The sequence below is a fragment of the Vigna unguiculata genome, chromosome 2 (genome assembly GCF_037176805.1).
Source record: "Vigna unguiculata cultivar grain cowpea cultivar isolate G323 ecotype 2 chromosome 2, ASM3717680v1, whole genome shotgun sequence".
In the NCBI taxonomy this organism is placed as follows: Eukaryota; Viridiplantae; Streptophyta; class Magnoliopsida; order Fabales; family Fabaceae; genus Vigna; species Vigna unguiculata.
Window position 1 is genome coordinate 36,747,020 of NC_140793.1, and position 16,153 is coordinate 36,763,172.

At 31.8% G+C, this 16,153-nt stretch overlaps 2 protein-coding genes across 4 annotated transcripts; one reads left to right on the forward strand and one right to left on the reverse strand.

The window, feature by feature from the left end:
• The first annotated feature begins 3,127 nt into the window (after positions 1 to 3,127).
• LOC114166941 (2-hydroxyisoflavanone dehydratase-like) lies at positions 3,128 to 4,267 on the forward strand. Its single transcript, XM_028051829.2, has one exon. It carries the CDS (start codon positions 3,209 to 3,211, stop codon positions 4,175 to 4,177), a length of 969 nt encoding a protein of 322 aa, XP_027907630.2. The 5' UTR covers positions 3,128 to 3,208; the 3' UTR covers positions 4,178 to 4,267.
• Positions 4,268 to 9,126: 4,859 nt separating this feature from the next.
• On the reverse strand, positions 9,127 to 15,497 carry KAPP (kinase associated protein phosphatase). 3 transcript variants are annotated; one of them, XM_028058057.2, is made up of 12 exons: positions 15,231 to 15,497; positions 14,708 to 15,089; positions 14,428 to 14,603; positions 14,185 to 14,343; positions 13,353 to 13,496; positions 13,196 to 13,257; positions 11,011 to 11,146; positions 10,626 to 10,720; positions 10,070 to 10,185; positions 9,838 to 9,967; positions 9,437 to 9,491; positions 9,127 to 9,340 (listed from the first exon to the last, which is right to left on the reverse strand). In XM_028058057.2, the coding sequence occupies exons 1-12, from the start codon at positions 15,360 to 15,362 to the stop codon at positions 9,182 to 9,184; spliced, it is 1,746 nt and encodes a 581-aa protein (XP_027913858.2). In that variant the 5' UTR covers positions 15,363 to 15,497; the 3' UTR covers positions 9,127 to 9,181. The 3 variants fall into 3 exon arrangements, with proteins under 3 accessions (XP_027913858.2, XP_085524880.1, XP_085524874.1); XM_085668754.1 differs by lacking the exon at positions 15,231 to 15,497 and having other exon boundaries at positions 14,428 to 14,608; positions 14,708 to 15,016; XM_085668748.1 differs by lacking the exon at positions 15,231 to 15,497 and having other exon boundaries at positions 14,428 to 14,611; positions 14,708 to 15,016.
• Positions 15,498 to 16,153: the final 656 nt, after the last annotated feature.

Sequence of the window (16,153 nt, forward strand, 5' to 3'; positions counted from 1 at the left end):
GATTCTTCTCGGTGAACTCTCTCTTTTTAAACGTAACACATTATAATATTTGTTTTAAGTAATGTAAACTCGTGCATTTGCTCTTAACTCCATCTTATTTCTTAATTATCGGTGATGATCACTCTAGAAAAGATTAACTTTGTTGAATTTGGCTTCTTGGTTAGTTTTAATTTTCGGCAGAAAATCATACCTAAATATCAAAATACAAAAATTTGAACTTTGACTTGTTGAAATTCGCAAGTTAATTAAAAATAAAATAATTTAAAAATATATAAATAGGTGTAAATCTATGTTTTATAAATTAATTTCGTGGAATTGAATTAAATTTAACGATGACAACCTAATGAGATTGAGATGTGCAATGACTTAAATTGAATTCAATAGGAAAAAAAGTCAAAAAACGGTTTCAGTGAGTATGGCCTTTGGCCGTGGAACACGTTAGTGGGAAGGAAGGAGAAGAAGAAGTGTCGTGTAGGGAAGGAAGGAGAAGAAGGAGAAAAAAAAAACCGTGAAGGAGTAAGGAGAAGAAGATGCATGGGACGTCCTATTCAAAACAAGGAAACACTGTTGGTGGAAATACTTTATCAAACACTTAACTTGGGAACACATTTCACACTATATTTTTTAATACATAAATATCTTCCTATTTTGAAATATATTTTTTAAAATACATTTTAAATTGTATAATTTAAAAGATATTTTTAAATTTAAAAATGTATCCCGAGAAATATGTATTTTTATATTTAAAACTTTAAAATATGTATTTTTTTTAAATATATTTTTAGATCTGAAAATATATTTCAAATTATATAATTTAAAATTCGTATAGAATAAACAGGAATAACTTTTACTTTTATTATAATTTTAATAAAGAATGTTTTGGAATTTATGGATTTTATGAGGGTGTAGTAAGAAAACAAGACTGGTAGTCAAAGAAACAGCCTTTTAATACTCATATTGGACTTCAAGTACGGCCCACTAAAGATATGTTTGTTCAAAATTCTCTAAAAATCCTTAAAAAGAATTTAATGAGTTTTTCTATCGTGAAATTAATTTATATAATAGTTAAAAATATTATATCATCAAGTCTTTCACTTCTTTCCCACTTGGAGTAAATACTGGATTTCGGTAATGTCGAACGAAAACTTTTAATTCATAACATTGGAATGAAATTTTCCTTTTAATATCACTCCTATATCTATAAATTTTTTATTTTATCAAAAAGAAAAAAAAATGTACTTTGCTTCAAATTAATTCGAGATCTATTAAAATAAATCATATCACATTACTTTAATCTAACCTAAATAAAATTTTGTTTACTTGTTTACTTCATCTGAGAGAAGCTCATCTTGTTTAATTTTTTTTTTGTGTAATTTTATTTTTAATTTGTAGATAAGTTTATGAAAATAAAAACAAATCAAGAGCTGCATACGACTTTTCTTTATTAGGAATTTAAGTGTGAGTCTAAGATTACAGTTTCTGTTAGAAGTAGGTTTTAAGTTTAACTCAACTTCATAAAACCACAAAACCAACTTATAAGGTGACTTTGATATTATGTTAAAGGGAAGTGATACTTTAACAAAGTTTTTTTTAACAAACTTTTGACAAATTACCATTTTAAGTAAAAAAGTATTATTTTATTATTTTATTTTGGTTAAAAAGTAAAATAAAAATCTATTTTAATTCCATTTATAGTAACTTTGTCAACTTTGTCAAAAAATTTCTTATCAAAACATAATTTTCCTATGTTAAAAGTGAATTTTAAACCTAACTCAATCCCACAAAACCAACTTATAAGATAAGATTTATACCTCATTTATATACTATGAAATTACATTATCTCTAATCGATGTGAAACTTTCAATAGTTTCATAATCATTCGTATAAATCATTAAAAAAAGCAATAAATTATTTGATAACAAATAATTTCAAACAGAATCTTAATTTTCGAAAATTTACAACACAAACATAAGAATTTTTTGCATTATATCTGATACATAGTAAAAGTAAGAAAAATATCAGCCTAGGAATTAACTGCTAAAATTAAAACTTGAAAAAAAAATGCAGCAGAAAAAAAGCAGAAAAAAAGGTGTTCTAAGAATGGATAGAGTTGTGCGAGGTTACGGGTTTGCTTTGGTTGGTGGGGTTGACATGTTTGACTGCACGTGTTTGGCTTTCGGGTAGGTTTAGCCCACTCACCTCTAACATTATTTTGTGTTAAAACTTAAACTTATCATAAATTATTATAATATCCTACAATCACGTGTTTCATCTTGAGTGTCCAAAAATAATTTTAAATTTTAATAAAAAATATTAATTTAAATAGCCCTTCTGAAGTACATGTTTCATCTTTGGTGTACAGAATTAATATTAATATTATTTATCGATCGATAATAAAATAATAACAATTATTCTTAATTATTGACGAAATGTTTAAGAGGTGAATAATTATTTTAGATCTTGATATTATTAGTATTAAATATTACCACAAAAAATTATGTAGTTAACCGTTTAGATAAAATAACCCTCAGAATAATAACTTAATTAAACATTTATTTGGTAAACTCTTTTCATCTGATATATATATATATATATATATATATATATATATATATATATATATATATATGTTAGTCCTTTTAACTCGGAATCTTTACTTCACTCTTCGCAAATTGCATTAATTTTATTTATTATAAATTTTAAAAACAGTAACTGTGACGGCGTAACTTGGATCTAAACTTATAAAAGTCAACTTTAAAGGAGTAGGTGAGGTCATATGCATCACATCTATACTATTTTAATAAAAAGAGAACGAAAATTTGATCCATTTTTTAATCCATTTTTAATTTATTATTTTAATTACTTATCATTATATTACATTAATAAAACAAATCAAAACAAATATTTAAAGAATAATTAAAAAAAATGGGGTCAAAATATTATTATCTCTCAATAAAATTAAACATTTGGGGATTAAAATTAGCAAATCTGAGAGTCGTATTTGCTTAGAATGATCATTTTGAACAAAAAACGTAAAAAGAATGTAGTGAGAGGTGATGACAACAAAGACACCAACTTTGACTTTGACCATCACTCTCGTATTCCACTATTTAAGGAACTTTCACACCTCTCTTCTCTGCAACTTTCTTCATCTCTCTCTGTTTTTCCTGAACTCGTTGATTCTGTCTTCTCTCTGTTTTTTGCTTCAATGGCGAACGAGGAGAAGGAGATAGTGATGGAGCTTCTGCCCCTCATTCGAGTCTACAAAGATGGAACAGTGGATCGTCTTCTGAGTTCTCCGAACGTCCCACCCTCCCTCCAAGACCCTGAAACTGGAGTCTCATCAAAAGACATCGTAATCGCCAACAACCCTTTCGTCTCTGCTCGCATTTTCCTTCCCAAAAACCACAACAATCCCTCCCACAAGCTCCCCATCTTTGTCTACTTCCACGGCGGCGCCTTCTGCGTCGAATCGGCTTTCTCCTTTTTCGTCCACCGCTATCTCAACATCTTAGTCTCCCAAGCCAACGTAATTGCCATCTCCGTCGACTTCAGACTCCTCCCGCACCACCCTCTTCCTGCAGCCTACCATGACGGCTGGACCACTCTCCAGTGGATCGCTTCCCACGCCGCCAACAACGCCGCCACCCCCGAGCCATGGTTACTCGATTACGCCGACTTCAACAAAGTTTACGTCGGAGGTGAAACCAGCGGTGCTAACATCGCACACAACTTGCTTCTTCGTGCAGGGGAAGAGTCTCTGCATGGGGGTCTCAAAATATTCGGCGCTGTACTCAGTTCTCCCTTCTTCTGGGGCTCAAACCCAATCGGGTCGGAGCCTGTTGAGGGGCACGAGCAGAGTTTGGCCATGAAAGTGTGGGGCTTGGCGTGTCCTGATGCACCTGGTGGAATCGATAATCCATGGATCAACCCGTGTGTGACTGGGGCACCCTCTCTGGCCACACTTGCGTGCTCTAAGATTCTGATCACCATCACCGGAAGGGACGAGTTCAGAGACAGAAATATTTTGTACCACGACGCTATAAAGGAAAGTGGATGGCAGGGTGAAGTTGAACTGTTTGATGCCGGCGATGAAGAACATGCTTTCCAACTCTTCAAGCCTGAAACTGATAGAGCCAAAGCCATGATCAAACACTTGGCTTCGTTTCTGGTGTGAATGTTTTTTTTATTATTATTTTCCCTTTCTTATCATTATTAAGACAATAATATTTGAGAGATTCAGATAATAAAAAGATGGATTGACTTATGTTATTTATTTTTAAGTTATCGTTTCATCATTTAATCGGTTATACCTTCCCTTTGTGTAATTATTGAACGACAATTGAATAATTCTATTTCTTGCTTTTGGCACAATAATTGATATCATCGTGGGTGGTCAACAAAGGATGTTATACTCTATTGTAGTTTATTTTAAATTAATATTTGTAAAATTATATTTTTATTCTCATATTTTAATTGAAAAAGAAAGACTCGGTATCGATCCATTCCTTAAAATAAAAAAGAAAAGTTTATCAGCCCTTTTTTTCCGCACCAGGTCATGTATCTACATTTTTTCTTTTATTCTCTATCGTTAATTAATAAACAAAATCAAAGAGACAACCTTTTATTATATCAAAGAAAGTCAAAGTTTAAGAAACATTTCTTATTCTAGCTTGTTTCATTTAATTACTGAACCATTCGATTATTAAACACATATATTTCAAACACCTCTTCCAAATTATGACCCAAGAAATGAAAGTAACAATTAACCACCACTTAGCAGTGGCAGATCCACCAACAATTTTTTCCTATTAATAAGACGACAACATGATAACTCCAAGTGCGATTTAATTGCGTTTATTTTTATTTTGCACCTTTTTATTGTGCGTTTAATTGCACCTTTTTTCGATCTTAAATAAATATATAACAATATAAAAAATAACTTGCTTCTGTTTTTGTATACGAATATAAAATGAAAAATAAATTGAAAACAATGTTTCAATATTAAATATAAAAAAAATAAATGGTAGTAAACATTGAATCACTCCTCTCTTTCAAAAGAAAACTGAGGCTTTTGCAGTGTTGTTCTGTCTCTAATAAAAGACTTAGAAGATTTTATTTTTACTTTTTTTCTTAATTTATTTTAAATCTTAAGATATAAGAAAAATTCATTAAAAACATAAAACATTTAGATAAAAAATGGGTTGCTTTGTTACAAATTGCCCCCTGTTCTCTAGGGGGCTTCTCCCTACACCTCCAATAATCTCTCCTGTACTCCCAAAACCAAATTTATTTCCATATTTGTCCATGGTAAAAATTAAGAGTTACTAACTCTCTTTTTTACCACACCTTTGCATCTCAAAGCCATACACCCTCACCCTCAAAACGCACCCCAATAAAACAATAAGAATCAAATTTCCTGCACTCCCAACGAACATATGAAACGGATCCCGAAATTCGTTTGCGGAAAAACACAAGAAACTTGGTAAAACGGATTTCAAATTCCGTTTCACATTCTTATGAAACGGATCACATATTCCGCTTCATCAACAAAATTTTAAAATTTGTGAAACGGACTACAAATTCCGTTTCAGAAAAAATGTAAAACAAAATTTGAAATCCGTTTAAAAAAAATTTGGAAATTTTTCAATGGATGGAATGGGTCCCAAAATGCATGTGTGTCACTGGACATAAGTTCGACGCCACCGTGACTCGGTTTGCACAATGTGGTTTGGCCATGTCCATAGGAAGAAGAAGCATTCCCAGAAGAAGCTTGAATCCGCTCCAAAAGGCGTGGCCTCCAAACAAAACGCACAGCATCCCTAAACTGTTTGCTGTTCACATCACATTTGAGTTGCTTCGCTTGCTTCATCACTCTCGTCCTCCAATAGTTCTTTATTTCATTATCTGTTCTCCCATGCAATTGTTCTGCTATTTTAGCCCACCTTCAATAAATAATAACACAACACAACGCATTACATTATATTATATTAATTAGTATGATCAACGTGCAAAACTATAGGAAGTTAAACAATGATATTCTATTCTTCTACACAACATAGTACGTAAATAATATCATAATACACGGTTGCCCCAGCGGGAATGGAGTTCGAGAATCAAGAGTTGTTCTTGAAGGGTGATGTTCCCACGTCGAATATTTGGACGCAAATAGTTCAACCATCTTAGCCTGGAGCTTTTTCCCGTTCGCTTTAGACCTGATGCATGATAACAAACGCGGTTAAAGATTTTAATTATGTAGGAGTTTGGTCACAACTATACATGAATGCATGCTTAATTACCTGCAGAGCGAGCGAGGGAATTCCAATGGCCCTCGCCGTGGAGGTTGACATAGGCTCCTTGCGGGTTTAATTTTCTTCAACTTCCTTTTAATTTTTTTTAGTCATGATTACTAAGAGATAAAGCTTATACCCTTTTCTTATTTCTTTTTCCTTTTTCTCTTTTTTTATTCATGCTTTTTATTTTCTAGAAGATTCATTTAAAAGATAATTTTTTAATATATATATATATATATATATATATATAAAATAACTATTTTTTAAAATTATTTTGTTTTCTTCTTATTATTTTATTTTTACTAATATTTTTCCATTTTACTTAATTATAATAACTTTTAAAAACTACTTTATTTTTAACATGATTGCGTAAAACGTAATATTTTCTAACTCTTATTTTCAAATAAAAATAAATTAAATACATTACGGAAGGGAAATACATCCCCTCTCCACTGTGTTCACCCACCACATATGTACAATCAGAAAAGAGGTGCATTTCTTCTCAATGAACGCTCCATCTTCTCCCACCACACACCCAGCATACGACGTGGTGCAACAACACTAAAACAAGAACAGGGGTGGAGGGTACTTGACGAAACTGTGAGTACAGAAGAAATGGGATCACGAGCAAACTATGGAGGTGCACAAAGTCACCAACACCAACGGCCGAAGGAGATGAGCACTATGTAGCTCCTCTGAGCATTTGCCTTTTCTGCCTCCTCGCATGGCTAATTCCGCTGGAACAACCCAGTGGACAAGTTCCTGTCACCAACACCCTTCTAGCTCCAAGATCATACAGCCTCTGATCCAAGTCCATGCATTGTGCGTCTTTGATTTTTTGTTAATTTTCTCACACCACCTAAGTATTTCAAAAACGGATTTCAAAATTTTAAAATTTGTGAAATGGAATACGAATTCCGTTTCAGAAAGATGTGAAACGGAATTTGAAATCCGTTTCAAAAAAAAAAATTTGGAATTTTTTTGAAACGGATTACAGAATTCGTTTCACATTTTTTCTGAAACGGAATTCGTATTCCGTTTCACAAATATTTCAATTTTTTTGTCAAACGGATTACGTGATCCATTTCAAAATGCTGTGAAACGGATTCTAAAATGTGTTTCATGAAGATTTCGTGTTTTTTTTTTTTTGAAACGGAGTGTGGAATCAGTTTCATACTTTTTGAAACGAAGGGATCACCACCAACCAGAGAATGAAAGAATGAAACAGAGAAAATTTAACTTCAAGGACCACACAAGAGAATGAAACGGAGAAAATTTTAAATGAAGGCAAAATAGTATGAAATCATTTTAGGGGTGGAGAGAAGTTGGTACGCAGTAAATGAAATTTACTGCTTTTTATCCACTTTCACCTGTATATTAATAAAGAATATAATAATAAATTTTGGGGGTACAGAATAAGGCTTGGAGGTGCATGGAGAAGCGCCCGTTCTCTATGGCCTTGGACACGGGAGGACTTGGGTTGTGTCATTTGCTAACCCTTTAATTTTTTTTTGAAGAAAATCGACAAAAATGATATGGGGCATATTGAATGGAGTGTCAGTCACGATGTAGTAAATTATATACCTGCCAAAGTCCGATACAGAGTCCTGATGCTCATAAATTATTTCAGTATTAAAAATAATAATTAAAAAATAAAATTGAAAAAAAAGTATGTTAGTCATAAATATATAATTATAAATATAACTATAACAAAATAAATTTTAGTTATTGAAATAAAAAATATTATAAAAAATATTGTTTAAATAATTTTTTTATTATTAATTATTTAAATTTGAAAAAGTTATTATTAAGATGATTAAATCATTCTTTAACAATAAATAATTATTTGGTTTTAAAAAAAGTTATTAAAATGATAAAATTAAAAAAATAAATTTATTACAAATAATTATTTAAATTTAAAAAATAGTTATTAAGAGAATAAAATTGAGAAAACAGAAAGGACAAAAAAAATGTATTCTATTTATATATAATTAGTGAAAATACAAGTATTATCGCCTGTATGTTGTATTTTTTAATTTTTATAAAAATTTGAATTAAGTTTAATAATATTAACTTTCAAAATTTATAATTAATTTTTAAAATAATTATTAAATAACTGTTAAAAACAAAAGAATTTCTTATAAAAACAATTAAAATTAAAATATTTATAAAATAATTAATTTTTAAAATAATAAGTTAAATTGAAAAATAAAATATGTATGTAAAAATTTTTAAAATTATTGTTAAAAACAAAAGAGTTTTTTAAAATAACAATTAGAGGTAAAAAATTTTTAAAATGATAAATAAGGATAAAACTGAAAAGGAAAAATGTGGACGAAAAAAAGAAATTCTGTTTATATAAGGTTATGGATTACAGAAGAAATCTTCTTTAAATTATTAAAAGAGATGTTTAAAATTGAAGGAGAATGTATTTAAAAAAAACCGAACTAAGTTTTTATTTTAAATTTAATACTTATAAAAGTTGAAACTAAAAAGAGAAAAAGAGAAGCGCATTTATACATTGGAAATTTGTATAATTTGTTATACGTCTAAAAATTTAAACTAAACTCAATAAATTTACAATCTTTCTTTTTCATATGATTGCGTTCTCAACTCACTCGGTGACTCTTGAAAGTAATCTTCAAACTCTGACCCACCATTCATCCGTCAACATTAATAAATTCACTCGGTGACTCTTGAAAGTAATCTTCAAACTCGACCCTCCATTCATCCGGGAACTAAACGCAGTTAGCTTTGCGTTTTCGTTCGTTTTATTTTTCATTTTATCCGATTCGGTTAAGTTGAGTTAGAGGTGAACGAAGAAAGGATAGAGTTGGAGAGAACAAAAATATGTATTAATATTCCTGTAACACTATTCCTAATTCATACTAGGATTCAACTTTACAAGAGAATTTGTTGAAGGTATCAAAATCTAAGAAAATTACACAGGTATTATCCTTTGTTCTGAGCGTTTTAGCCTCATTCAACAACAAGCTTGCAGCCTTTTCTGCTATATTCTCTCTCTCTGAATAGCATTTCTCCTTCATCTGTGAGAATGAGAAAACAAACTGTCAGAGAAAACTGATATGAAAAAAAAAATGAAATATACCACAACTAGAACAAAAAGCTATTTTACACAAAACCTGCAACACAAGCTGAATTGCCTTCTTCACGCTGATGACATCCCACAGCCCATCACTGAAAATTTTGCAGATGCCAAAGTTATACTTTCAACATGATCAAAAGAAAAAATGTGAATGTTCAACAGGCAACAAAAACTGTTCAAAGAAAAATCACAATAATTTGGATTTAGACAAATAGTCACTTTATTAACTATGTCAAGAAGATAAAAAGCTCCTCTAACAGCGAGTAAGTAATGGCGTATCCATCCATCCAATTTACAGTCTGTTGTGATATTAACCCACCAGAAGAGCCTTTTCCTCCAGAAGGATCATCACCAAAAGACGGTGAACCTTGAACCATGACATTCAGAAGATATATTTTTGATAGAAATTCAAAAAACATGCATCAGAACCAAGATCACCTAGCTAGAATAGCAAAAGCTTTGCTTGCTTGATCAATGTGCACAACTTCACTTATGTAAGGTTCTGAACTGAACCGGGTATCCTGCTGTTTCAGGAATTTGTCCCCAAGCATTCTTGCCAGATTTATACCTGCATCAAGTGAGAATCAGAATCAGCAATTGCCAAGTCAAATATTGTAACTCAGGAAAATGAAGTTTTGATCTGTGCCAGTGCATTTTTTTCCCATCGTACCATATAGACGTGTTTCCCCTTCTTTTAAGGGCTCGCCTGTCTCTTCGATTCTGAGTCTTTCAGAATAATTCGTTATCTTGTGATCTTCTGTCATCTTGATTTGTTCCCCATTCAAACTGGAAAAAAAAATAATTCATCATGAATTTCAAACAAGCATAAAAGTGTACTCACAAGAATTCCATAATATTTAAGTCAACAAAATCAAAAGTTCAAAATCAATAGCTAAAACATAACTTAGTCACTCATACGAATAAGGTATCTATTAGTACTGCAACTGTTGCACATAAGTTAATACCAAAATGATGTGAACTAATAATGGATTCTAACCACTTCAAAGGCTCCAGAACTAATAATGCCATGATTTTCTTGTGTAAAAATATTCTCTATCAATAAACTATAGACCACATGCATCTTAACATAACAAGAAAAGCGAAACTAACATAAACCATTATAACCATTAGTTTTCTGATAGCCTGGTTGTCAAGTTTCTTACCCTTGACCCGTTCAAAAACTTAAACAAGCTACTCAAGCACTCCAGTTGATTAGATAAACAAACCTCATAATACAGGTGGAGTCCCCCACATTAGCACATTGTGCAAAGAAATTTTCTTCACCATCAGTCCACACCAGAAGCACTGTCGCTGTACATCCCTGCAAAGAGTTTGTTAATAAAGTATACACAAGTTTAATTAGCATATATTGTTGAAGTCAAACTTTTACACTGCCAACCAATAAAAATAACCATGGGTTTTACTTTAAAATAGTTATTATAAAAGAAAACAAATTTGTGATTGGATCATTGTATAAAAAAACTCTACACTATTAGTAGATGTATTATCTATTTAATATGCAAACCATAAATATAAAATTTACGACAAAAAAAACTCGTGCATATGTCCTGGGGATACGCTAAACAACATCAAGAGTGTAGCACATAATACCTCATAATGGTGATTCATATGAGCTTCCGTTTGAGAAAATGCATCTCGAAGAATATCTGAAGCATCACCGAGTGACAAAACTCTCTCCCTCCTTGATGAATCCGATAATATACTAGCAATTACCTCAGGAAAAAGTCTGAAAATGAAATACAAAAAATTAGTAGTATTTTGCACATTAAGAAAAGTAAAGACCTTAGATAAATAACTAATATATGCACAGAAGGTTATTGCTATTATAAAATACAAGAAGCAGAGAGAGGAGTCTATTAGTTAGTTTGTTATTCACTAATGATTGCTAGTTTATAAAGTGGTTATTGAGTTGTTAGCTACTTTTCTCTCATGTACTGCATTAATATAAACAGTTAGAATAATTGATCAGACTCAGATTGCAATAATTTTTTTCAAAGCTTTCTCAATATTCTTTTCCTAAATGTCAAATGTTATCAGAGCTCCATTTGGAGCTCTGCTGCACATGCTTCCTTGGCCATGGGTTGAGGTGTTAACAATAAAGGTCCAAGCAATAACTCAGGTAATAATTCCAGTAAATCTTGCGCAAGATTCCTTAAGCCCTTCTTCCATCCAAATGATAGTTCTGTCATTGCCCTTGTCTCCTTTCAGATAACTGGTGCTAACTATCATAAGTGGGCTTGAACAATGCAAGGCACTTGGATTTCAAAGAATAGAGATTTGTATATGGGAGCATCGTGAAATCCAATAGGCTCTTAGCTATGAAACTTGGGAGTGATGCAATAATTTAGTTCTTTCTTGGATATTGAATTCAATTTTGAAAAACATTGTTTACCCAACTGAAATTATATTTGATTAAACAAAATAATCTTTCTGTTACTGATTTTTTCAATCAGCTAAAGGCTTTTTGGGAAGATCTTAATCATTGTAGGTCATTACCTGTTAAACTTTAGAAAGAGTAACATTGTGTCTCGCATTTTCTTGATGGATTAAATGAAAATTTTTATATTGATGAAATCACAGATCCTGTTGATGAATATAGGATTCAAAACCCCAGTTTTGACCTGTGTAATATTGTTTAGGATTTATTTAGATGACATATGATTTCTCCCTCATTTTCTAAAGCACTTTTGCTTTACAAATGAATACAATTTGAAAGCCTTAACAGGACTATTTTATTTTTGTCATGTTTCTTTCTTTCTTCTTCTTTTAGATTGCCTAGTTCACATTCTGCTCTTTTTTTATCAAATTTATTTGGCTCTATTTCTGGTGATGCCACAATATTCATTCATTTTCTAACTTCATTATTACGTTTACATGCTCCAAGAATGACGATGATTATATGTGTAAATTTACTTTTTCTTTAGAAATGTAATACAGTTTGAAAGCCTAAACAGGGCTGTTTCGTTTTTGTCATGTTCCATTATTTTTTCTTCTTTTAGACTGCCTTGTTCTCCCGTTCCGGTAATTTTGGTCAAATTTGCTTTGCTCTTTTTCTATTGATGTCACCATATTCATTCATTTTTTACTTCATTACTATGTTGATATTGCTCCTAGAATGATGGTCAGTATGCATGTAAATTATCGCGAATTATTTATCTTGAATTTCTTTAATTGTGTCAGTTTTCCATCAATTTAAATGTGTAGTATAAATTATTTAGTTAATATCATAATACTTGAAATAACAATCATCCTTCTTTTCTCTAGCATTTTCAGAGTTAGTTCCAAGATGGATAAGTATGCCTATGATATCATCCATGATAGTATAGATACAATAATGATATTTCTATTTTCTAAATATTCTATCTGTGGGCAAGTCAATTCAGTCTATTACATAAATTAATGGTTTGATCAATTACAGTATGAGAAGTCACTAAAAGAACAAAAACCTATACTATAAATATATTTAATCTACCAAAGGATGAAGGAGAAAGTTGAAATAAACGGGACATATCACATATTATACAACAATCTGCAGAAGATGTTCAGAGATAGCACTAATGCATATTTATTGACAACAATAAATAACCACAGCATGAAAAGATTAAATAATTCAAATTATTTCTATTTATCAAGTTCCCTATCCACAATAAAAGAGAGAGAGAGAGAGAGAGAGAGAGAGAGAGAAAGAGAAGTCCGGAATAGGCAAGCATTAACATAAAGTTTCACAAAAATGGCAACCAACTAGCATAGCCAATCAAAGTCAAAAAGTACTAACTTGCTAGCAGATTTGGCTGCCCCATCTCCACCATGACCATCACAAACGCCAAAAAGTCCAAACTGGAAATTAGGATTAGAGGTGGGTTAGGTTCCTCCGGTAAGTGAGAAACAAAACAACAGAAAAGAAACCAAAGTTCTACGAATAAATCCAAAACCTGATCCAGCCCAGGTAGAGGCCATTGATAATAGCAAACATCTTCCATGGGAAACCTTTTTCCTCCTCGACGCATAGCCATTGGATCTGATGCCATGCCAACTCCAAAGGGTATCTGATGCTGAGTTTGGGAAGTAATATGGACCTGCCATATATATTAAATCACAGAGAATTATATAGAACTTTTTTACACAAGAATTCTACAATACCATTAAAAAAATGCAACTCCAGCATACTCACTTCAAGTATACCATTTTATAGTTAAAGGTATTGTGCAAAACAGACAAAAATAACTTAATCACTTAAAATTTAATCACAAAAGACTTTGGGAAAGGCGTGTGGAGAACTTTATTTTACTAAGTGAACACAAAATAATAACTCTTACTCCTTAGTTATAGAAGACACATTTCCTATCTCACACGAGGGAGAAAATTGATCATTGAAAGAACAAAAGCTACAATCTTAATTCAACCTAGTTAAAATATAATTTTCAATATATAATTTCTAGTCAATCTAGCTCGACAGAAACAGTCACATTTTATTTTATATCAATAAAACTATACTCCTATACCTGCAAGCATGAAAAAAAGGACAGGAGTTGACATTCAAATAAATTTCTAAACAATAAATTCAATGTAAAAGCCTTCTTGGAGTATAAAGGTGACCAGAAAATTATATAATAGCCACTAAAAACAATTCAACCGGCATATACTGCAAACAGTCTCTTCAGCTAATATCATGCATACAGGTATAAACTTCCCATCTATGACAATCAGAAGCCAAAACCTAAAAAAGTGGTAGCCAATTTAACTGAGACCACTCCTAATACTCACCATTACTTTTGATGTTGTCCCAAGTGTTATGACATCTCCATTAGCAAGATTCATTGGATTTCCCCAATTCCTACTTTCATTGTCTGGGTGGTTGATTGGCTTAGAATTCAATAGTGTTCCATTCAGACTACCCATGTCCACCAACTCCCATTTCATTTTCTGAAAGATCAATTACAAAAATAGTTACCACACACCATGCATGTTAAAAATCCAATTGCAAGTCCAATAGCACACAGAGTTTACATCCAAATTCCACTTTATCATCGCGTGCTTTCCTGACACTTCTGAATCCTTTATCAACAAATCACTAGGAGAGACTCTTCCCAAGGTTAGTGGTAGACGAGAGGAATTGACCGACTGTACAGAACAACGAAGCCCCCGAGAAGGGCCACTGATAACCTCCAGAGTGAGACAACTTCCTGCACTTCTAAGAAAAGGATATGTCATTATGTTGACATGTTTAGCACGTAAAGAAAATGCAAATACATAATAGCGACACAATAAAAAAGACTCGGGAAATTACTTTGATCGGAGATATTCCATTGCACTAAGTCCTGCAGTCTATCATTTCGAACATTGGTCGTTCCCTGCTTTTGAAATTGAGCTAATTGAGCTGTGGAAAGCCTAAGGGTTTGACCAACATCAACATCGTCCGAGGAAGGATCAGAGATCACATCCACGACCAAAGCATCACCACCCAGGTGTATAGTAGGTGGAACAGAAAGGTTTTGAACCCTTTGCTTATGAACAAGCCCTTGGCCATGGGTCCGAGGAGAGCGAAAATGAGCTTCAGAGGGATAACATGCACCCTCGAGATCATAATCTCGAGGCAATTCATTGATCTGATTTAACGGCGACGCATTTGCATCCTCTTCGTCGGTAACAAGGGGGCGCTCCAGCTCGCCCTTCGATTCGCAAGATCAATTGAATTCCAGAGATCGTAAATATTGAAATCAGAGTTTGCGATTAGGGAAAAAAAAAATCGAATGTTGAAAAATAGAAAAAAAAAAAAGAAAAGAATTGTATTGGTGGGAGGGAGTAGGTACCTTTATAGAGGAGAGGAAACGCTGAGAGAAAAAGAAGCGCCATGGTTTGAATAGAAAGAAGAGGAAGATGATGATGAGAAGAAGCATAAGGAGAAGAAGCACAGTCAGAATGGTTTGTAGCATCGTACCCATCGTTTTCCTTCTCTCTCTACTCTTTCGCAAGAGAGATTGGGTCTGGGTTTGCGAGAACCTCGCTTTGAAACGGTCACACTTTTTTTTTCGAATTAACTCTTCAACTTACAAATTACGACACACCTGCATTATGATTCTTCCAATGCTAATTAAATACTTCAAACTTACTACTTCTTTTTATTATTAAATAAATTCTTAACAAATACTACTTCTTTCTTATTGTAATTATCGTTATTTCAACTTACGACACATCAGGATCACGATTGCTGCAACCTTACATAAATTCCTAACAGATATTTCTTTTTTTACATATATGCTGTGGGAAGGAAGTGTTTAATTTGTAAATATTTAATTACTTATTTCATATTAATAGTTATACAAAATTTACTTTTTAATTATCTATTTTATAATATAAATATAATTTTACCTTTTTTTCTTCATACGCATACATTGTTTTGTCGAAGGAGGTAAAACTTAAAACATGTTGATCTTGTAAGTGTAATTTTTTATTTTTGAATAATTCAATTTGACTATATACAAATTTCTTGTATTATAATAGTACAAGTTTCTACCTCTTATTACTAAATTAATCAATATTCATATCAAAATCATAAATCTTTTCCAGATATCAAAGTTTTATACCAACAACATCAAACATAAACATGAAAAGTAACGGACACAACTTTTGATAACTTTGAATAATCTCAATCATCAATTATATATTCAACATTCTTAATAATAACCTCATTCAAATACTTTTTCATAGTTCAATTTCTAATATGAAACAAAGT

What these genes read in the sequence shown, in the direction of transcription:
- LOC114166941 (XM_028051829.2), top strand. Translation starts at nt 3,209, where the DNA reads ATGGCGAACGAGGAGAAGGAGATAGTGATGGAGCTTCTGCCCCTCATT.
- KAPP (XM_028058057.2), bottom strand. Translation starts at nt 15,362, where the DNA reads ATGGGTACGATGCTACAAACCATTCTGACTGTGCTTCTTCTCCTTATG. An exon ending in ATGGAATATCTCCGATCAAA is followed by an intron (nt 14,604 to 14,707) that starts GTAATTTCCCGA and finishes TTAGAAGTGCAG; the next exon opens with GAAGTTGTCTCACTCTGGAG. An exon ending in GCAGCCAAATCTGCTAGCAA is followed by an intron (nt 11,147 to 13,195) that starts GTTAGTACTTTT and finishes TTTCATTTTCAG; the next exon opens with ACTTTTTCCTGAGGTAATTG.